This window comes from Danio rerio, chromosome 1 (genome assembly GCF_052040795.2).
Source record: "Danio rerio strain M-AB ecotype USA chromosome 1, GRCz13ab, whole genome shotgun sequence".
Lineage (NCBI taxonomy): Eukaryota > Metazoa > Chordata > Actinopteri > Cypriniformes > Danionidae > Danio > Danio rerio.
Genome location: NC_141021.1, coordinates 59,602,501 through 59,624,831, shown reverse-complemented (window position 1 = coordinate 59,624,831; position 22,331 = coordinate 59,602,501). Strand labels below are relative to the sequence as shown.

At 39.2% G+C, this 22,331-nt stretch overlaps 2 protein-coding genes across 2 annotated transcripts in view; both read right to left on the bottom strand.

Moving 5' to 3' along the window:
- Positions 1-1,962: 1,962 nt before the first annotated feature.
- LOC147847066 (sialoadhesin-like) overlaps positions 1,963-22,331 on the bottom strand; it is a 31,315-nt gene continuing 10,946 nt past the window's right edge. Inside the window, exons 13-23 of the mRNA XM_087238378.1 lie at positions 21,604-21,858; positions 10,647-10,994; positions 10,309-10,548; positions 9,966-10,220; positions 8,787-9,041; positions 7,507-7,764; positions 7,224-7,308; positions 7,049-7,094; positions 6,356-6,546; positions 5,051-5,135; positions 1,963-3,120 (exon numbers count right to left, since the gene is read on the bottom strand). Coding sequence (XP_087094504.1) covers positions 3,106-3,120; positions 5,051-5,135; positions 6,356-6,546; positions 7,049-7,094; positions 7,224-7,308; positions 7,507-7,764; positions 8,787-9,041; positions 9,966-10,220; positions 10,309-10,548; positions 10,647-10,994; positions 21,604-21,858 — 2,033 coding nt within the window. The 3' untranslated portion in view covers positions 1,963-3,105. The remainder of the gene's footprint in view (positions 3,121-5,050; positions 5,136-6,355; positions 6,547-7,048; positions 7,095-7,223; positions 7,309-7,506; positions 7,765-8,786; positions 9,042-9,965; positions 10,221-10,308; positions 10,549-10,646; positions 10,995-21,603; positions 21,859-22,331) is intronic.
- LOC147847067 (uncharacterized) lies at positions 16,100-21,592 on the bottom strand. Its single transcript, XM_087238359.1, has 5 exons — positions 21,585-21,592; positions 21,354-21,518; positions 21,150-21,195; positions 20,490-20,701; positions 16,100-17,467 (listed from the first exon to the last, which is right to left on the bottom strand). Exons 1-5 carry the CDS (start codon positions 21,590-21,592, stop codon positions 17,413-17,415), a joined length of 486 nt encoding a protein of 161 aa, XP_087094485.1. The 3' UTR covers positions 16,100-17,412.

Sequence of the window (22,331 nt, the reverse complement as noted above, 5' to 3'; positions counted from 1 at the left end):
GTCCTTTATTGCTCATTTTGAATTACTGTTTATAGTGTTTGCAGGTTTACCTTTATGACTTTACAGTGTTATAATAATAATAAAAAAAAAATCTTACACAAGTACAAGGTCAGCGTTGAAAATAAATATTTCTGTCCTCGGGCAGAGAGCAGCAGAACATGTTTACATGCCTACAACCAGTTCACTTCATTTAACATTTCTGTTGACTTTAATCAACCAAACACTTGTTTCAGGTGTTGTTTAATTGCTAAAATAAATTAAATCAGTTGTAGTATCGAGTCATCTGCTGATATAGAAGAGTCTTCTCTTTATGTACTGCACAAATGGTGGTTGTAATGTGTGCCCGAGTTGGAGCTGCAGATAAACCAAACTACTGTTCAGATATGTCACTGCTCAGTGTTCAAATGAGTACAACTTGGTCACAGCTGTAACGCCGGGGAGTGACACCAACCGCAGAAGGTAGGATCCAAATGCAGGTTTATTCAGAATAGTCAGGCAAGCAATGGTCAACACAGGTGCAAACAGATCTATACCGGCAGTCCAGAATCGTAGTCAAACACAGACGAGGGGTCAGATGGCAGGCGGCTAAACAGGAGAACTGGATAAACAAGGCCAACATCAAAACACGGGAAACCAAGACCATGATAACACGTCATAATGTCACCTTACAGATAAACAAGACTCGGCAAACTAAAGGTAAGGATGGCTGACGTGAAACTGACGTTTCGACACAGTGTCGAGATCCCGAAGCGCAAGTGTTTCGTAACACTGCATCGAAGCATGATCCGAAACACCCAGGTCACGTGACTAAAGTGTTTCGAAACACTTGGTCACGTGACTAAAGCGATTCAAAGCATTGATCATTTCAGAGGCGTTTCAAGACCCGGAGAATCTGCATTTGACTGGCATGATCAATCATGTCACTGAGTCTTGTATGGCTTAGTGGACCGTGCGTATGCACAACAGATCTGTGTTACAAATTTGTTTTGGGTTCGAATCCCGACTAGTCCAAATACTACAAAATCATGATTTTATGTATTTTAATCATGTTACTGTTTTATGGTGTAGTCTAGATAGGATACAGCTACGGATATGCCATCGATTTAGCATCATTTTTGTAACACTGTAAAACAATAATTCATATTTTTACAGTACTGTGATGGGTTTAGGTTTTGGATAGACGGTAATAAATTACAATGGAAAATTTAATTAATAATATAAATAATTATTGTTAACTTCTGGCCACAACTGTATCTGATCTAGCAACAACCCTGTTTTATGAACAAAACAATACAAATTTATTTACAAGGCGTTTATTCGTATGTCAGAGCAATGTTGAAACAAAACGATACAATAACAAAGCATTACCAACTGCTATTAAAGCATTTCAAAATTATTATTTCAGTATGGATTAGAACCCATTATTCCTGCATGGTGGTCACGGACTCTACCCGCTCGTCTAAACCATTTGCAGATTCAGGGCTACAAAGTGGGGTTTCATACCGTAATTTGCTCAACTGTTCTTTGCTGAAGCTGTTTCAGTGAAATACAATTAAAATGACCACTAGGTGTCGCCGTAGAGTGATGTTTCGAAACGTTTCGAAGCTTCGACACATTTGCTTCAATAGTTTCAGTGTTTCACGAAGCCTCGCTTTGCCCACCACTAACTAAAGGAGTGAATGTGTGGCTTAAATAGTGTGTTAATCAGTCTCTGAAAGTCCTCAGGTGTGCGAATGTAATCAAACTAAATGAGGAAGCAGGTGTGTGGGCGAAGAGCATGTATGAAGTTGAAGTCCCTTTACAAACACATTTGTAGTTCTGTGTGTGAGAATGTTTACCAGCGACCTCTGGTGGTTAGAGATCGCTGGTGAATGTGACAACAGCACTAAAATTATCAGGTAGAGCTTGATGATTCATATTGGATCCCTGAACAATAAACAACAACAAAACTATAAAAAATTTGACCAAAATTATTTTTATTAAAATGGCTTAAACATGCAAAGCTTAAAACAAAAGAAAAGCAGAGATTTTATTAGTCCTGCTCCATCAATCAATTATACACAATGACAATTATTCTCCCAGTAAAGGTCAAAGAAGAAATTTAGTTTATTTACATGTGCAGTCTAAATGATTATACTTAATGAGTCAACAATACACTTAAGTGCACCTTGGTGTTTTCATTAAGCATTTTTAAGCTAGACTCCAACATTCAAAACAATACAGCAGATGAACAGAAGCATAGCTATAGTTTAAAAACAGAGTAATGTAAAGGATTCTCCAATAATCAACCCGGACTCATTCTGAAAACCTAGTACCGTGGATGTTTCTGGAGACCGCAAATTATGTAGCCGGAGGTACGTATGGCTGCATTTCATTTTTTAAGCGACTGCTACGGGTGTTATGAAGCTGTTCCTTTCGGCGCTCACCAGCTGACCGCTTACCTCCGTGTGGAGGGCTTTCCCGCTGCAACCTGTTTACCCAGTTCGCTCGTCATGTACGTTGGCAGACTTGAGACGCAGAGAGGAGTTGACCACGACGATGGTGACGGGGTTTGAATCCGGGGAAGAGCGATTACAAAAAATCAGGTAAGACAAAAACAGAACCCAAAAAAAAAAAATTAAATGAACAAGTGAACAACAGAGTAAGAATGTGGTAACATCCGAAAACGTGGTAAAAATCAGACGAGGGCTTTTCTTTTTCTGGACAGCTTTTGTAAACCGTCAGTTGGGTTTAGGCAAGTAAGTGTGCAGGCAGGTCAATCGGTAAAATGGGTTGGGTTTAGGAAAGGAAAAGGGGAGGTGAGACATTTGGCCGGACGCCCAGTCAGTCAGAAAGACAGTCGGTCGACAGCGGCCACTGGTGGATTTACGCGAGAACAGTGGTCACACAGCGGTCACTCGCAGATTCGCGAAAACATAAACTGCAAAAATACGTAACTCCCGGGATGTATTCTACGGTCTCCAGAAACATCCACGGGACTACGTTTTCAGAATGAGCCTGGGTTGCCAATAATCATTGATTCATTTATTCTGTGTTCTGTAATGATGTCTGTGTGAGTGGATTTCTCAACGGACGCTGCTGTAGATCACGGAGTCCTCCACTCTTTCAGCTTTTGATTGGCTGAAAAAAACACAACAATATTACAGCTCAATAGTCATGATGTTGGTTATATATTAGTGCTATTTCATCAAGTAGGACACGTTTCTGGATGAACAATTATGTTGAACCTGGAACTACATTCCAATCAGTCAGTCAGATTTAAAGCATACGTTTAGAGTTTATGTTCAGTTTAGGTTTGCAGTCAGGGTCATGTGTTTCCACATCATTGTTATCCAACTAATAATCCAGTGTTTCTTAATCCCAGACCTCACACCCCACTGATCTGCATATTTTGCATGTCTCTCAGCTGATTTAGAGATCTAGCTCATTAGAAGAGCTCCGTCCCTACAAATTGTGAATTAAAGACAACTGTTTACATCAGACAGCCTCTATTCAAATAATCTTGATGCAAAAGTGATAAAGGACAATATATACTTCTCCATCCATCATCCATTGGCTCTGTGCCACTGAACTCCACCCAAATGGCACACTCATCCCTGGTAAATGTTCAAATGACCACAGGACTTCAGATCAGCTCCAAAGTGGGCTTGTGGATGACGCATCCCACAAGGACAGCAATAACACCACACAGCCACAACAACCACTACTCATAGACACACTGCGCTCAGCCTCCACCAAAAATGGAGGAACGGCTGTTTGCTCGAACTAAACTCTCATACTCCATTGGGACAATCCACCAGTTAGCAATCAAAAAAGTAGGAGTAGGACATGTCTCTGGATGAACATCTATGTTGATCCTGGTATTAAATTTCAGTAAGCCAATCAGATTTAAGGGATACGTCTAGAGGTTATTTTCAGTTTATGTTTACAGTCAGGGTTATATGCTTTGCATCATTGTTATCTAATGCTTTTCAATCACGGTTCTAACACTCGACCGATATGCAGATTTCACATGCCTATTTAACCCAGCTGATTTGGATAACCAGCTCATTAGAAGAGCTCCGTCTCTGCAATGTGAATCAATGACAACAGCTAATTCAGGAGCCAGTAACTCCAGAGCCACAGCCTCTGACACCTGACTCTTCCTTTGAGTTTCTCAACGAAAATGGAGGAACTGCTGTTTGCTGTGTGACACTCCCTTACAGTCCAATGACTCAGAAATCAGTTAACCCGACTGCACCACCTTGGTGGGGGGCCAGGGAAGTACTCTCAGTTTGGAATCACAAGTAAGTTTAATGACTTTGAAGACAAGGAATAAGATGGAGCGAGACAGGAGGAACAATACAAAAATATTCTTTAGAGCACAGAGAAATAGATCTCAATTAATAAAAAATTTCCTAGCCAGGTGTAGCAGGGTAGTCCAGCTGCAACTCATGGACAGCTAACCCACCTAAATTTCACCTCACATCAACCACTGCCCACACACTAAAAATGGAAGTCATATCACTTCATACGGTAATATTTAAATGCAGATGAGCAAAACAATAATTAAATTTAGTAACCGAAAAAATAAGCAAAGCAAATCTTAAATGCAGATAAACATAACATTACATGCCAGTAAGCAAAACAGCAGCGGCGTCACATGTAGGTAGAGTCCTCCACAAAAGATAATGATATTCCACTTCCCCATTTATGGTTTAACAAAACGAAAATACGTTCAATTAATACTATCAAACCCATTTACTGAATTTACTGTCGATTGAAGTTGATACATTGCTACATAGTTACTCCCACAAGTATCACAGCTCAAATGTGCCAGTCATCATTCACACACTCACTTGTCTCTAATTTTAAAAGTGAAACACAATAAATACCACCACCAAAAACCGGTAGAAGTGATCAATACAGTTTCCGTATATTACTGTAAAGTAAACTACGCTAAAACTTGCCGCAAAGTAGATGCCACCAGCACCACTGTAATCCGAAAAAGATATCATGGATAGGTTTCAACCCATTTGGTGTAATTAAAGATATAGTCATCTTATCCTACCTGAATACAAACAGGTAATAAAAAGCAGGACGCCATGGAAAGGGGACAGCCAGAAGAGCCCAAAATCAACAGGACACCACATACCCTGTCAAAATAAGAGTCCTTAAGTAGTCTGGCCACTCGCACTTCATTGGTCTACCAATCACATGCCAAACAAACCCAGAAATAATCATCCTGCCACAGCTGGAACTAAAGACTCACACTCCATTGCTGCAAGCCCCCAGTTAGCAACCAAAAGTGAAGAGATTCAAGGGAGAACACTTGAAGGGAGAGGTTACTATATCAATAAAGTATTCCACTAATCCTTAGCGTTACTGCCTAATGACTTCAGCCCCACGCCAATACATTGATGAAATTAACAGTTGGATGTGCCAAGATTGTCTTTAGTTAAACAAAGAGAAAACTGAAGTCATTGCGTTTGGGAACAGAGATGAGGTTCTAGAGGTAAATGCTTACCATGGCACTAAAGGTCAAACTACAAAAAAAAAAAAAAAAAAACAGTCAAGATTCTGAGTGTGATTCTGGAGTCAGATCTGAGTTTCAATAGTCATGTCAAAGCAGTTAGTAAATCAGTATACTATGATCTCAAAAACACTGCAAGATTTAGATGCTTTGTTTCCAGTGAAGACTTAGAGCAGGGATCACCAACCTCAGTCCTGGAGGGCCGGTGTCCTAGCAGGGTTTAGCTCCAACTTGCATCAACACACCTGCCTGGATGTTTTTAAGTATACCAACTAAGACCTTGATTAGCAGGTTCAGGTGTGTTTGATTAGGGTTGGAGCTAAACTATGCAGGACACCGGCCCTCCAGGAACAAGTTTGGTGACCACTGACTTAGAGACACTTGTTCATGCTTTTATCAGCAGCAGGGTGGTTTACTGTAATGGACTCCTCACTGGCCTTCCCAAAAAGACAGTCACAGATGCAGCTCATCCAGAACACTGCTGTCAGGATTCTGACCAGAAGCAGAAAATCAGAGCACATCTCACCTGTCCTCAGGTCTTTACACTGGCTCCCAGTTACAGTCAGAATAAATTTTAAAGTATTATTACTTGTCTATAAATCACTCAATGGCCTATAGGAGCGCAATACATTACAGATATGCCCACTGAATACAAACCCAAGAGAGAAACACTGTAGTAATCAACACTAAGTTTGTGCATACTTCACAGTTAGGGTTAGGTTTAGGGATAGGGATTAGGTCTGGAATGCATTTTAGAACAAGAATGATGCTCCAGAATCAACATGGGGATTTGGGGTCTATGTGTTTAGTGCAGTTGTTGGTGGTCCAGCAGTTTCTCCTCACCTGTGGTCTTGATCAGGCTGCTGAACTGGTGTGTTGTCATACTCTCTCTTCATCTGTGTGTCTCTGTGAAATTGGACAGTGGCGTACTGGATCTCCTCAGCATCATTGCTTTCAGCAGCTCTGCCTTTTTTGGGATTTACACTGGCATACAGAGCATCAACCACTGATCCAGGATCAGAATACAGACCATTCTGAAACACAACAAATGACTTTAATACAAAGCAAAGTTTTAAGAATGTAAAAAGTAGCTTGTTGATGTAAATGTGCTGATGAGTAGATTAAACCTACAAAGCAAAATAGATCTGATATAATCATGGATCATATTTTGTGTGTTCCTGCATCACACCACCTGGGGGCGCTGGAGAAACATTACAGAGAGAAACTGATCTGGGGTCCGTTCCTCGTACCTGGTTTAAATGATCTAAGATTATTTGGCAGATCCTGGATCTTTTAATCTTTGTAACTGATATCTGGCTAATTTGGTTCTTCAAATAAGTTCGCAAATCAGATTAGAATGTCTGGATGAACTAATCTGAGATCGCTGCCTGGGTGTCACATTGAATCCTACAGCAGATGTGACGCAGATATGATGATGACTTTAAGTTAAAATTGTAAATATATCAGAAACTTTAATCACACAAAGTTAAACATGAGTTTGACTGATTTTTTTTTACCTGTATCTGTATGATTTACCTGTGTCACTGTGAGACCTTCAGATTTAGCACTCCTTTGTTTCTTTCTGTTAATTACACACATTAACAGAGTATGAAATTAAATTTAAATATGCTTTTTTAATAATAAAATGTTACTACGAAAAGTTACTAAAACATTTATAAGCACTAAAAAATATAAATTTTATTGAACTCACATTATACACAGAATTATGATGATGAAGATGATGATTATTAATATTCCTCCTGAGGTCGCTGTGATGATGATGTTTCTCCCAGCCCCTGAAAGATGAAGCAGATCATGATTAACTCTCCAGACTGATGAAGTTACAGGAGTGTGACGATAAAAGCTTCACCAGTGACAGTGACGGCGTCTGATCTCTGAGCTCCATGTGGAGCCTCACAGTACAAGCATCACTGTCACTGGTGAAACTTTTAGAACATTTAATAAATGAGGTTATTGAAGCCTCATAAACTCACACTGGATGCTCAAAGTCACAGGATCAGAGTATTTCTCTCCATGGTCATTCCTGGCTCTACACTTGTATTCTCCACTGTCACCAGAGCTGATCTTGGAGATGCTGTAGAGTCTTCCAGATCCTACAGATGTGTCTCCTTTATACCAGCTGAAGTTCAGAGCAGGAGGGTTTGAGTCACTGCTGCAGCTCAGAGTCACTGAATCTCCAGACATTATTACAGCAGATGGATTTATAGATACTGAGGCTCTCCTTGGTGGGTCTAAATAAAAGACAAAATAAATCAAATAATCCGAGATCTGAGCAAATTTATCATTTTTTTTCCAAATTGTATACATTACCAGCACCGTAATCTCTAAGATTAAAATAAGCCGTGTTCACAAAATGCATGTTCTCCATTTAAAGACAGATTCTGACATGGCGTTTTTATGTTTACGGATGAGCAGAATATAAAAGAAAGATCAGATTTTAAACTGATATATTTGTAAGATCACACTATTATGTCTTTCTTTTCTTTTTCATTCTTTTATAACCTGTTTTAATATTTTTATCTGTTTTTGATCATTTTTATTATTTGTTTTTATTTTCTTATACTTGTCTCTTTTATTCCTGTTTATGTAAGGCACTTTGAATTGCCACTGTGTATGAAATGTGCTATAGAAATAAACTTGCCGTGACTTGACGATAAGTTTTGTTAAGTGACAAGTACTTTGATACTACTAAAGGCTGCTTTGTTTACAATTTGAATGTGTTTCGTTTTTTAGCTTTCCTTTGTGGAATGAGAAAACAGATACTGCCCTCTGCTGGTGGGGAACACACATCTGCAGAAAACACACTCAAGTTTCAGACGGCTTTCATCTGTTTGGTGTGTTCATGTGCATCTTTTTGTTCAGAAAGGCAATAGGAAGTGACAACGCAGTTGTTTTTTATTGGCACTAGTTGTCCCACTAGTAGTCCCACTCATAAAGCAGAAGGCAGAGCAGAGTGAACAGTCAGCAGCAGCAGTAATACTACTACAGCAGTGGTGAGAGGATTCATTGGAGAAGACAGATGGAGACAAGGAGAGACGAGAGGACACAAGAACAGAGCAGATTTACAAGGTGAACAACAGAAATGGTCAGAAAACCGACAGACAGAAGCTATATTCAGTGGGGGAGCCTCACAGAATGAGAGGAATAAGTATCAGTTTAATCAGAGCAGAGATTAATGACAGCAGATGACGGAGAGACGACAATACAGAGAAAAGACTAGAACAGACAGAAGATCAAGAGCTCATTTACTCACACTGAACATCTAAAGTCACAGGATCAGAGTATTTCTCTCCATGTTTATTGCTGGCACTACAGTTGTATTCTCCACTGTCATCAGAGCTGATCTTGGAGATGCTGAAGATTCTTCCAGATCCTACAGATGTTTCTCCTTTAAACCAGCTGATTTCTGCAGGAGGGTTTGAGTCGCTGCTGCAGTTCAGAGTCACTGAATCTCCAGACATTATTACAGCAGATCCACTGATGGACACTGAGATGTTCCTGGGTGGGTCTAAATAAAATACAACAGAAATCAAATAATCTTGATTGGAGATCTGAGATAATATAGCTTTTTTCCAAATTGTACACATTAAAGCATTGCAATCTCTAAGATAAAAATAAGTCATGTTCACAAAATGCATGTTCTCTATTAAATGTCAGATTCGGGCATGCAGTTTTTGGTTGAGCAGGAAAAGAAAACAAAAGTCAGATTTTGACATAATTTGCAGGAGTGAATTCCTCATTAATGAGTGGTGTGTTCACACAAAGTTTAAAACAGAGTTTTAAGCTTTATTAAGAGTGGTCAGGATGGCAAGGATCAATACAGGGACAGACGGTAGCATGCAGATAATCCAAAAGAGTAATCAGTTTAACAGGAAAAAGGTTAAGGCAGGTTACAAAACAAACATAAACAAATAAACAAAACAAAGGGTCAAAACATGGCAAGACAAGACAATGACATCGCTCGTTAGTGAACTCTATACAGATATGCAAGACAAAGATTGTGTGTAAAGGTGGAATCATTGTAAATGATCTGCAGCTGTGTGTCTGTGTGATCAGAGTTTATGAACATCAGATATGAGGTGCTGAGGATTCTTGGATGTGTAGTCTGGTTCAGTGGCAGATGTGATGTGTAGAGTGCCCTCTAGTGTCTTTAATTGTCTCTGTGCTGACCAACTAGTACAGTGATAATAGCACTAAACACGGCTTTGTTTATGCTTTGTAATGTTACAGTTTCTCTTTGTAAAATGAAAAAACAGATACTCTTAAGGAGCTACACAGAAGGCAAGGAATAAATATCAGTTTAATCAGAGTGACAGGAGGAACAGGAGCTAATCAGAGCTGAACGGCTAATGATAGCAGCTTACGGAGAGACAACAATACAGAAAAACAGACAGTCCAGAACAGACAGAAGATCAAGAGCTCATTTACTCACACTGAACATCTAAAGTCACAGGATCAGAGTATTTCACTCCATGTTCATTTCTGGCTCTACACTTGTATTCTCCACTGTCATCAGAGCTGATCTTGGGGATTCTGAAGATTCTTCCAGAATTTAGATATTTTTTTCCTTTAAACCAGCTGATTTCTGCAGGAGGGTTTGAGTCACTGCTGCAGCTCAGAGTCACTGAATCTCCAGACATTATTACAGCAGATCCACTGATGGACACTAAGATGCTCTTTGGAGGATCTAAAATGAACAAAACCAAATCTTTAAATCATCAAACAGAATCTTCAGTAGAGAACTAAACATTGAAGATCAATGAATCTGTACTCACAGGTGACATTGAGATAGACCTCAGGTGATGTGAGTGTGTGTCCATCTACAGCACATCTATATCTGCCTGCATCTTGTCTTCTGACTGACTGCAGCAGGAGTTCACTGCTTCTCTCAGTCAATGTGTGTGAGTTTCTGTACCAGATGAATGTTGGTGTGTCAGTCAGTTTACAGCTGCTGTTACATGTCAGACGGACTGAATCTCTCTCTGTCACTCTCTCAGGAGACTCCAGCTGAAGATCTGAACACAACACACACATTATATCTAGTGCTGCTCTCATACACTGATTATTATTCTACATAATGACCACAAGAAGAGAGAAACCTCAGGAGAGTCACCTGTGACAGAGAGGCCCACTCCTGGAGTGCCAGTCCACATTCCTCCTGTTACATTAGTAATGAATCTGAAATAATAAAGGCCTTCATCTTTCTTTGTCACATGACTCAGTCTGACGGTGCAGATCTGCTGTTTATCTCCCAGATACTGAAGCCTCTGACTGTATTCAGGGTCCACAGACAGATCTGGATACTTATCATCATTTACAAGGTCTTTGATCCAAAACACTTTTACGATCTGATATCCAGGAGTCGGGTATGTAAAAGTGCAGCTGATTGTCATTGTTGAGTTCTGTAGTGCACAGATGTGTGAAGGACTGTAATTCACACCCCAACCAGCAGCAGAAACCCCTGAAACACAAAAATAATCATGATTCAAATGTAGTTTTATCAGTAAACTGGATTATAAGACACTAGGGACACATGCTGGTTTACTAGTTGTACACAGTGACTCATTACAGATGATATTTTAGGCTGATGTTGTGAATATGAATAATGATGTCAGTGTGAATGACTTCAGTCTTGATGGAGGACAGATATAAACAGAGAACAGAGAAAATAAACCAACTGAGAAAAAACAGTAATGGAAAATAACTGGACAAAAAGACCTATTTAAATAATGATGTACTAAAATGCAAACTACAAGTTTCTTTATTATGAACTAGTGATGTGATCAATAACTACCTAAATTACTTGTTCCTGTATGTTTGTCAATTAATTAACACTTTAGATCGAGGTAAATGTATTCTGCTAAATGATAAAGAATATTAAAGAGATATCTCACCCAAAAACTAAAACTCATATAACCACACGCCTCAACTCATCAGTAGTTCATAATAAAGTCAAATGTAGATTACATGTTAGTTCATTATTATTTGCTATTTTTATTGTAAAGTGTTATTTTCCTGAATACTGTTGATTTTATATCTCCACAAATGCTGTAATAATTGTGTGCTGAAGCATTAGTTTTGTGTTTGCTGATCAACAGTAAAGTTCACCAAAAAAAAAAAAAAGTTAGTTTTTAATATTTAGATGTTAAATGTTTCTCAGGTGAGGCAGTGGCGCAGTAGGTATTGCTGTCGCCTCACAGCAAGAAGGTTGCTGGATTGAACCTCGGCTCGGTTGGCGTTTCTGTGTGGAGTTTGCATGTTCTCCCTGACTTCGCGTGGGTTTCCTCTGGGTGCTCCGGTTTCCCCCAAAGACATGCAATACAGGTGAATTGGGTAGGCTAAATTGTCCGTAGTGTGTGTGTGTGTGTGAATGTGTGTTTGGATGTTTCCCAGAGATGGGTTGTGGCTGGAAGGGCATGTGCTGCGTAAAAAACTTGCTGGATAAGTTGGCGGTTCATTCTGCTGTGGCGACCCCAGATTAATAAAGGGACTAAGCCGACAAGAAAATGAATGAATGAATAAATGTTTCTCAGGGGATGTAATGAATAATCACTGTTTAAGCCAAGGAAGACACACCGAGGAAGTCGACATCAAGGAATTAGCAGGAAATAGAAACTGACTGTTGTCAAAAACACTGCCATTGACTTGCTGTTAAAAGCTGCCAGCGCTTAATGCATCACATCCGAAACCAAACGTGTGAAAGAAACTGCTAAAACAGGCTGGTTTCATGACACTTTAACTAAAGACTCTCTACTGAGAAAACAGATCCTCCAGCACAGCCTAACTTCCTATATCAGAGAGAAGATGATAAGAAACCTGCTGAATAATGTCTGATTGTGTGGTGTGTGTAAATGCAGAGAAATAAAGCAGTGATGTGAATGTAAGATTGACTCACTGTGAATGATGAGCAGAAAGATCAGATGAAGAGCAGGAGCCATTCTGAGCCACATCAGCATCAAATCTATCTAGAATCCAGCATTAATCATCACTTCTACACTCATCAACAGTAAATGTACATCACCCTAAACAGCTCTTAGTGTTAGGAAGATCTTTACACATCTGCAGATTATTAATGCACAACATCAGTGTGTGTAAATCAACTGATGACTGAGATCAACACAAGATATTTCTCATGTCACAAATCATGTGTTATATGAGCTTCATCTACACTAATCATCAGTCAAATACCAGTGTGTTTGTCTTACCGTGTTGAAGAGCAGCAGATCAACAGAAACTGACCGTGAGAACAGATGCACTGTAGCTTTACTGTCTTTAGTTAGCTGTGGTTAGCACTGTTTTTAAACAGTTGCGGAACTATCAGTGTTAATCATTCAGCAAAAACAACACTACCAGTGACTAAAAATGAATTTGTTTTTACTTGAAGTTAATTTAAAGACTGCAGGACTGAAGGGAGACTCTCTATTTCACACTTATTAACGTTTCTGCAGAAATAAAAGGATAAAAGTTGGTCTTCAGTTGATGCACATCAGTGTTTCTCCAGTATCAGCAGCAGGAGATGAAGACCTCTGCTGGTAGATTCAGGCTTTGCACAACTTACAGGAATTAATTTGTGTCATGTGACAGAAAAGGGGTGGAGTCTTCAGTCCAGCAGTGAAGGCATTGGCTGATCAGTTCAGCATGTTCAGAATAATGTATAAAAGATGCACTTTAAATATGACTTTCACATGCAGAATCTCAGATGAGTTTAACAGTTTAATCACTGTGTGAATGTCAGGAGGCCGACAACATCAGTTATTCATACTCAGGTGGCTTTTTTAGCAGGGTAAAGGCTTTAATACTCTGGCAAAGCACTTATAGCAATACAATACAGAGATACACATTACAAAGAAATCCAAAATAAAATCATGACCAGAGGCGTTTATATCACTGACACTCTATACAGAAAAAATAAGAGAGCATGTTTATAAAACTTCAAGCTCAATACAAGATAAAACCACATAAACAGTCTATCAGCATCAGGAGATGGAGACCTCTGCTGGTGGAGTGAGGGTTTGCACAAACACATATGAGACCGTCACTAATAAAACTGATCACTTACAGGAACACAGAAGACAGAATAACAGAACACAGAAAGTATTAAACACTTTAAGACAATAAAGCAATTCACTGACTCATCACTGATGATCTCTGTCAATCACCTGTGGCTCCGCCCACACAGCTCAGGATTGGTTATTTCTGGCTCCGCCTCTCACTGCAGCCTCCTCCTGTTGATCTGAACAGACAATAAGATGAAGAAAGACTGAAGCTCAACCACATTAAACTCTTTGACACAGTCAGACATCATTGCCCAAACACTCTGATAATTCTAGTCGGGACTAAACTTGAGCTAAAAGTTGACAATGAGACCATTAAAAAGCTGAAAGAGAATAACCAAACCCCCATCTCCTTCCATCAAGGCCTGTCTAAAGCTGCAGAAATAGGAGCTGTGAAGTATGTGGAGTGCTCAGCAGAAACACTGACGGGGGTTAAAACAGTGTTTGAGGAAGCCGTCCGTGCAGTTCTGGTGCAGAAGCCTACAGTGGAGCCTGAAGTGGAGCCTATAATAAAGTCAACAGAGAGAAAGTGTTTAATCTCCTGACCTGACTGAATGCACAACACATATAATACAGTCTGAACTCACCTGACAGCCGGAGGTTATCCAATGTAGACACTGTGAGTGAATAAAGCACATTTCTGATGAGAAAATGATATAAATAGAATTGTGTACTGGCTTGACTGATATCATGGACGTTTGTTTTCAAAAAGTGTGCAAAAGCAAAACTGATGTCCATGATGTCTTCTTCAAACTCAGCATTTTCAACATAAATCAACATCTACAGCTCTGTTTTCTTTTGCAGATCAATTACAGATGAGTGTGAGAAATACTCACCATTGTGGTGGTCCATGTTCCAGGCCAATGAAGGACGGAGGAATATTGCTACGTGTGGTTTATTCATAAACTAATTTCGAGAGGATCATGAGCTTATAATCAACACGGCTGGCTCCTTGTTAGCTCCGTAATCAGCCCTATTAGATGATTACGGAAGCATTATAAATAACCTGAGTTTTTCACTTCAGTTATCTTTGTCTTGACGCTCCCCCCCTTTCCACCCCTACATCCTCCCACTTTTTCTGATCGGGCGACACGGTGGCCCAGTGGCTAGCACTGTTGCCTCACAGCAAGAACACCGCCGGTCCAACCCATTTGGTGTTTCTGTATGGAGTTTACATGTTCTCCCCGTGTTCGCGTGGGTTTTCCCCGGGTTCCCCGGTTTCCTCCCAACGTCCAAAAACATAAACCATAGCCAATCGACTAAAACAAATTATCACCCAATACAACCTGAGTTTACACTTCTCACGGTGACCAGCAGGGAAGTTCTCGAGACCTACCTGACCTCGAGTTCCCCTCTCGCCCTTCTAACGGGAGGGAGCCCCGGGCTCGAGGATATTACGAGCTCAGGGCTCTCTCCCGGGAACTCTTGAATTGGCATTTTAACACTAGTTTTTCCTTATTGCTGTAACTCTGTTTATGAAGCACTTTTTGCATAGAAAACAACAGGAAAATGTGGACACGTGCTACTTGCTCATAACTTTTTATGATGGTTGAATTATCGCTGCATACCCCTCTCAAGGCAGGCGTTGATGAATTGCAACAGTTAAAAATTAACTACCTAATCACTCCACATACATATTTTATCATCATGAGTTTTTTTTTTTTACTTAGAAGTACCACTGCAGGACTTGGTTGTCCATTAGCAACAAACAGTTTCCCCACTTGCATATAAGATGACACAAAAGACAAAAACTGTTTCTTGGAGTACCACATGACAAAGTGACTTGGAAACATGACCTACTCGATGAGGATTTGAGATATTGGATTTGGATCCCATGTTGTTTTTGTTGTTGTTCTGCCACTGAAAAGCAATTTGTTACATTGTTTATAAAGTTTTATATAAGAAGGTATTGTTCATATCATATTCAGTCGTCAGTGTCTAATTACCACACTGGGCCAATGTTGCAAATCTGCAACATCCCAGAACGCCTTGCATGTGAAGGTCTCTCTAAAAAAAAAAGTCAGGGTTCTATTGTACTACCCCATATGATAATTTTCCCCAAGTATCAGATTTTTCCTGTTTATTAAACTTAATTTTAGCCTGAGAGGGATATATTTGTGCCGCAGTCTCAAAATAGAAAATGTATTTTACAACAATATTCACATTACAAAATATTTTTTAAAGTTTATCTGGGTCAAGAAAATATATGTGTAACTATACAATACAAAATGGATGACATTTAAAGTATTTATTTGTGTAAATAAAGAATGATTTAGATGAATTGCATCCTAAAGTATCATGTAGAACTCACATGTATCATGTGTAGAAACACATTTACTGAAGTATTATCACTAGTGATGTGTTTAATATTGATCAGAAGCACATTTATCACTAGAGATCCTTATGGCTTCTCTAAACATCCTTCATTTAGTTATTAATGTAAATACTGTCATTATATGAAGATCAAAAATCTTTCATCTCTGAACAATAAACAACAACCAAACAATGAAGATGCGGACTAAAGTCAATTTTATGAAACTGGAAAAAATGCAAAGCTTAAAACAAAAGAAGAGCAGAGATTAAATCAGTCCTGCAGCATTATTCATAACTATACACAATGACAATTATTCTCTCACTAATGGTTAAAGAAGAAATAAACGAGTTTAGCTACATGCTCAGTCTTAATGATTATACTTAATGAGTTACCCGACGTTCACACTGAAAGCGGTGAGAGCGTCAAAGTAGCCGGAAGTCATTCATTTTCAATGAGAGCCGGCAGAGATAAGCGGCGAGGAGCAGCGCGGCACGTTTTCACTGGCGTGGGCATCCAGGAGAGTTGAAATCAAGTCAACTTTATGGTAATGAGCTATGATGGGGTTCGGTAGCAAGCAATCAGAATGAAGGCGTCCACCGCTTGATAGGAGATCAGAGAACACAGACCTGTGAACTTTGGTTCAAACCACAGTTGTTCCCAAGGGTTTGATGATAACGGTCGTCGGATGTGCAATTATTTACAATGTTTTCTTACAGGAACATACATTGAATAAGTTACTGGCGAGTTACTGATGTTCATTAATGTTTTATAAACTTATCTTAAAAAAGCGGGACTCTCACGCGACGTGACAGTACAAAACAGTACTGCTACTTCAGGATATTCTAGACACATGGACACATATTGGATACATAGAGCAAAGCCACACCACACGCAACTTGATCTTCCACTGTTATTTGAATTTGATAAGAAGTGCGCAACATTTTCACGCTAGAAACATGTTTAATGCAGGAATGTAACTGACATGTTACAAGATCAGTAACTGTTACGAGTTACGAGTCACCTTTATTGTAACTGTTACGAGTTACGAGTTACTGCTACAGTTACGAGATCAATGTAGCAAGTTTTGACTCTCTTGCCGCCAGAGCTGAAGGCAGACAGCGTTGTCGCCAGGGCGGTCAGACCGACCTTGGACGCTCTCGACGGTTTTTAAATACGAGATCAATGTCCTTTAAATACGAGATCAATGTAGCGAGTTTTGACGCTCTCGCCGCCGGAGGTGAAGGCAGACAGCGTTGTCGCCAGGGCGCTCAGACCGACCTTAGACGCTCTTGCCGCTTTTGGTGTGAATGTACGGTTATGTGTATAATACAAGTTATGTGCATCTGTGTGCTTTAATAAAGCATTTCTTTGCTAGATTACACAATTTAAAACAATAATACAGCTGGACAGAAGCATAACTATAGTTTAAACAGAATAATGTAAAGGATTCTCCATTAATCATTCACTCATTTATTCTGTGTTCTCTAATGATGTCTCTGTGAGTGGATCTCTCATCTGACGCTGCTGTAGATCACAGAGTCTTCCACTGTTTCAGCTTTTGATTGGCTTAAAAAAACAAGACAAAAACAACACAACAATATTAAAGGTCAATAGGCAGTGCTGGATAAACTGATGGTGGTTATATATTAGTGTGATTTCATTGAACATCGATGTTGATCCTGGAACTACAATTCAGTCAGCCAATCGGCTTTAAGGGATACGTTTACAGTTGATGTTCAGTTTAGGCTTAGAGTCAGGGTTATGTGCTTCTACATCATTGTTATCACAATCCAGCGTTTCTCAATCCTGATCCTCGCACCACACTGATCTGCAGATTTTGCATGTCTCTCTTATTTAACCCAGAATGATCATCCATCAGCTATATGTGCCACTGAACTCAAATGGGACACACCCCTGGTAAACCACAGGTCTTTAGATCAGCTACTGAGTGGATTTGAGGCTGACACATCCCATGAGAACAGCGATAACAGCCATAACAACCACTGCTCATGAACACATCACCACCTGCACCCTGCACACTGAGCTTAACACAGATAGACTGTGACGTATCAGAACAGCTTCAGAACTCATGCATGAACTCCTTGAAAACTGGCAGGACAACATATTTTGGTAGCCAGAGCCACAGCCTCTGTCACCTGACACACTCTTCCTCTAACCTGGCTCCCAGCTTTTGAGTTTCTCAAAGAAAATGGAGGAACTGTTGCTTTTTGAAACTACATTTACATTTAGTCATTTAGCAGACGCTTTTATCCAAAGCGACTTACAAATGAGGACAAGGAAGCAATTTACACAACTATAAGAGCAACAATGAATAAGTGCTGTAGGCAAGTTTTTGGTGTGTAAAGAAAGTGTAAGAAGCAAAACATTAGTAATTTTTTTATTTATTTTTATTTATTTATTTTTTTGTGTAGTAAGGAATGTGAGGAATTGCAGATTAGGAAGGAAAGTGGAGACTAAATAGTTGAGTTTTTAGTCGTATCTTGAAGACAGCGAGTGACTCTGCCGTTCTGATGCAGTTAGGGAGTTCATTTCACCAACTGGGTAGATTGAATGCAAGAGTTCGGGAAAGTGATTTCTTCCCTCTTTGGGATGGAACCACGAGGCGACGTTCATTCACAGAATGCAAGTTTCTGGAGGGCACATACATCTGCAGAAGTGAGAGCAGATAAGAAGGAGCAAAGCCAGCAATCGCTTTGTAAGCAAACATCAGAGCTTTGAATTTGATGCGAGCAGCAACAGGCAGCCAGTGCAAACGGATGAGCAGCGGAGTGACATGTGCTCTTTTAGGTTCATTAAAGACCACTCGTGCTGCTGCATTCTGGAGCAGTTGAAGAGGCTTGATAGAGTTAGCTGAGAGCCCGGCTAGTAGAGAGTTGCGATAGTCCAGTCTGGAGAGAACAAGAGCTTGAACAAGGAGTTGAGCTGCATGTTCAGATAGGAAGGGTCGAACCCTTCTGATGTTATAGAGTGCAAATCTGCACGATCGAGCAGTTCTAGAAATGTGAATAGAGAAGTTTAGTTGGTCATCAATCGTTACTCCAAGGTTTTTTACTATTTTGGATGCAGTAATGGTTGCCCCGTCCATCTGGATAGAAACGTTATGATGTAGAGTCGGGTTGGCAGAAACTTCAAGCATTCTGTTTTCGTGAGGTTAAGCTGAAGATGATGAAACTAAACTCTCACACACAGTTGGACACCCATGACATTAGCCTTATTGCCTAATGTCAGCCCATTGACACCCTCTGCCAATGCATTGATGAATGAAAAAGACTTTCTTCAGCTAGGGTGCTTTCACACCTAGACTTTTGTTTCAGAACCTGTCTCGTTTGCCCAGTTAGCACGGTTCGTTTGGCATATGAGAAACCAGCAATCAAAACAATCGCTCCAAGATCACTTAAATGAGGTGGTCTTGGCTCGATTAAAATGAACTTTGGAGTAGATTGATTGTAGTGAAAAAGCTATATGACTTTTGGTCCATTGAGAAACTTTGCAGTGTGAAAGTGAACCGCACCAAGAATAAAGAACAACAATGTAACAATTTTAATCCCTGTTTCAGAACAACTGAATCGATTCACAGGTGTAAAGCACCCTTAAACAGAAAGAGAAAACTGAAGCCATTGTATCTGGGAACAGAGATGAGGTTCTTAAAGTACCTTTGCGCTAGGGGTCAAACAACAACAAATAAGGTCAAGAATCTTGGTGTGATTCTGGAGTCTGATGTAAGTTTCAGTATGTCAAAGCAGTAACTAAATCAGCATACTATTATCTCTAAACCATTGCAAGAATTAGATGCTTTTGTTTTCATTGAGGACTTAGAGAAACTTGCTCATGGTTTTATCAGCAGCAGGGTAGATTACTGTAAGGATCTCTTCACTGGCCTAGGCTTTCCCTAGAGTTGCCTTGAACTAGAACAATCGTCTGATGTAAAAAAAAAGAAAGGTGCCAGGACTGTGAATGAGAAACACTGTATTAATCAGTATTATTTGGGAATAATATACAGTGAGGGTTAGGTTTAGGGATAGGGAATAGGTATGGATTGCGTTTTAGAACAGACATGAAGTTCCAGGATCAACATGAGGATTTAAGAGAAAAGATAATACATTAAATAACTACACAACATTTTAAGAGAAGGTGACAAAGTGACAATAATAAATGACTGAAAACAATAACGATATACAAAGTAGTCAATTCGTAAAGTTTAATTATAGTCAGTTATTAAAATCCAACAAGTGATCTTTAAAATTAATAATTTGACTGTCTTCAGCAGTCTGTAATGCAAGAAATGTTGGTTGTCAAGCTTTCTTGCTCAACATAAAACCATTGTTAGAGGTTAACAGAAAATCAGCCAATCAGATGTTTGCTAATGTGCAACACTGGTTTAGTGTTGAGCAAGTGAGTTGAGCCTGATGTTGCATGTGTATGAAAGGAACCACAAAAACCTTAAACTGAGTTTGCTATTTTGTCAAAGTGGTTTTGCACGCTCCAAACATGATCCAATGTGCACAGAATTATGTTGCAACAGCTTGTGTTTAGTGCAGTTGTTGGAGGTCCAGCAGTTTCTCCTCACCTGTGGTCTTGATCAGGCTGCTGAACTGGTGTGTTGTCACACTGACGCTGCTCCTCTTCTTCATCTCTCTTCATCTGTGTGTCTCTGTGAAATTGGACAGTGGCGTACTGGATCTCCTCAGCATCTCTGCATTCAGCAGCTCTTCCTTTTTTGGGATTCACACTGGCATACAGAGCATCACCCGCTGATCCAGGAGCAGAATGCAGATCATTCTGAAACACAACAAAATCAGACTTTAATACAAAGCATTTGGTTTTCATCCAGAGGAGAGTGCAGTTTTCATTCGGGAAAGATTTAACAATGTAAAAAGTAGCTTGTTGATGTAAATGTGCTGATGATTATGCAGAGATTAAACCTACAAAAAAGGATATCTGATATAATAAATCATATATCAATAATGTTTTTTGTCTTCCTGCATCACACCACCTGGGGGCGCTGGAGAAACACTGCAGAGAGGAACTGATCAGCTGTTGGATTTCATGTTTAAAGATTCTGAATTGTTTTGATGAAATATTTGATTAATTCAGACTGAATCACACAGCAGATGTGATGAACATGATGATGACTTTAAATGAAGGTAAAATCTTAAATATTTCAGAGATTTTAATCACACTAAGTAAAACATGCGTTTGAGTTTAAGGTTGTATTTGTGTGATTTACCTGCGTCACTGTGAGACCTTCAGATTTTACACTCCTTCGTTTCTTTCTGTTTTAATAACACACATTAATAGAGGATGAATCACGCTAATAATAAACACATACAATTAAAATATGCTTTTTTAATAATAAAAAGTCATGAATTAGCATATTTAACTACACCAGATTTTTTAAACTCTAAAAACATAGCATTTTTATTGAACTCACATTATACACAGGATGATGATGAAGAAGAAGATGATGATGAATAATCCTCCTGATGTCGCTGTGAGGATGATGATGTTTCTCTCAGCATGTTGATGAACTGAAAGATGAAGCAGATCATGATTAACTCTCCAGACTGATGAAGTTACAGGAGTGTGATGATAAAAGCTTCACCAGTGACAGAAGTGTCACTGTCACTGGTGCACCTTTAGGAGGATTTAATATATCAGTTACTGAAGCATCATTTACTCACACTGAACATCTAAAGTCACAGGATCAGAGTATTTCTCTCCATGTTCATTTGTGGCTCTACACTTGTATTCTCCACTGTCATTAAAGCTGATCTTGGAGATGCTGAAGATTCTTCCAGAACTCAGATATGTATTTGCTTTAAACCAGCTGATTTCTGCAGGAGGGTTTGAGTCACTGCTGCAGTTCAGAGTCACTGAATCATTTTCCTTTATTACAGCAGATCCACTGATGGAGATCACAGGAGTATCTGGAGCATCTGCAGGAGAAACGTAAAAATAAGATTTTAAAATTAAAAATGAACATCAGTTTAAAATGTGTACCAAATACAGCATATTAAAGAGGCAGTTGGTTGTTATTATATTGTATTTCCTTGTTTAAAAATAAGTCAACTTTGCATACTGAGTGTGTGATCAGTAAATGAGGAGAATTTTGAGGATTTTAAAGCAGATTTGTGTTAACAATTCGTAATCTTGGAGTTATAAGGTTCTGTCTGCGTTCTGAATGATTTTGAGATATTGAGCTTCAACTTCTTTTGCAATCCATAGCCAATAGTATGTGTGTAACATTTGTTTTTGTTTTTTTAAATAAAAAGTCTTAAAAATGTAAACAGCTCATAAAAAAGTCCCATAATGTAAATCAGTTGTCATTTAATAAGAATATGTTAATAACTCAATTTTGACAAACAATATCAGATAGAACCTTATTATTCTAAGCAAATTGTAATGAGCA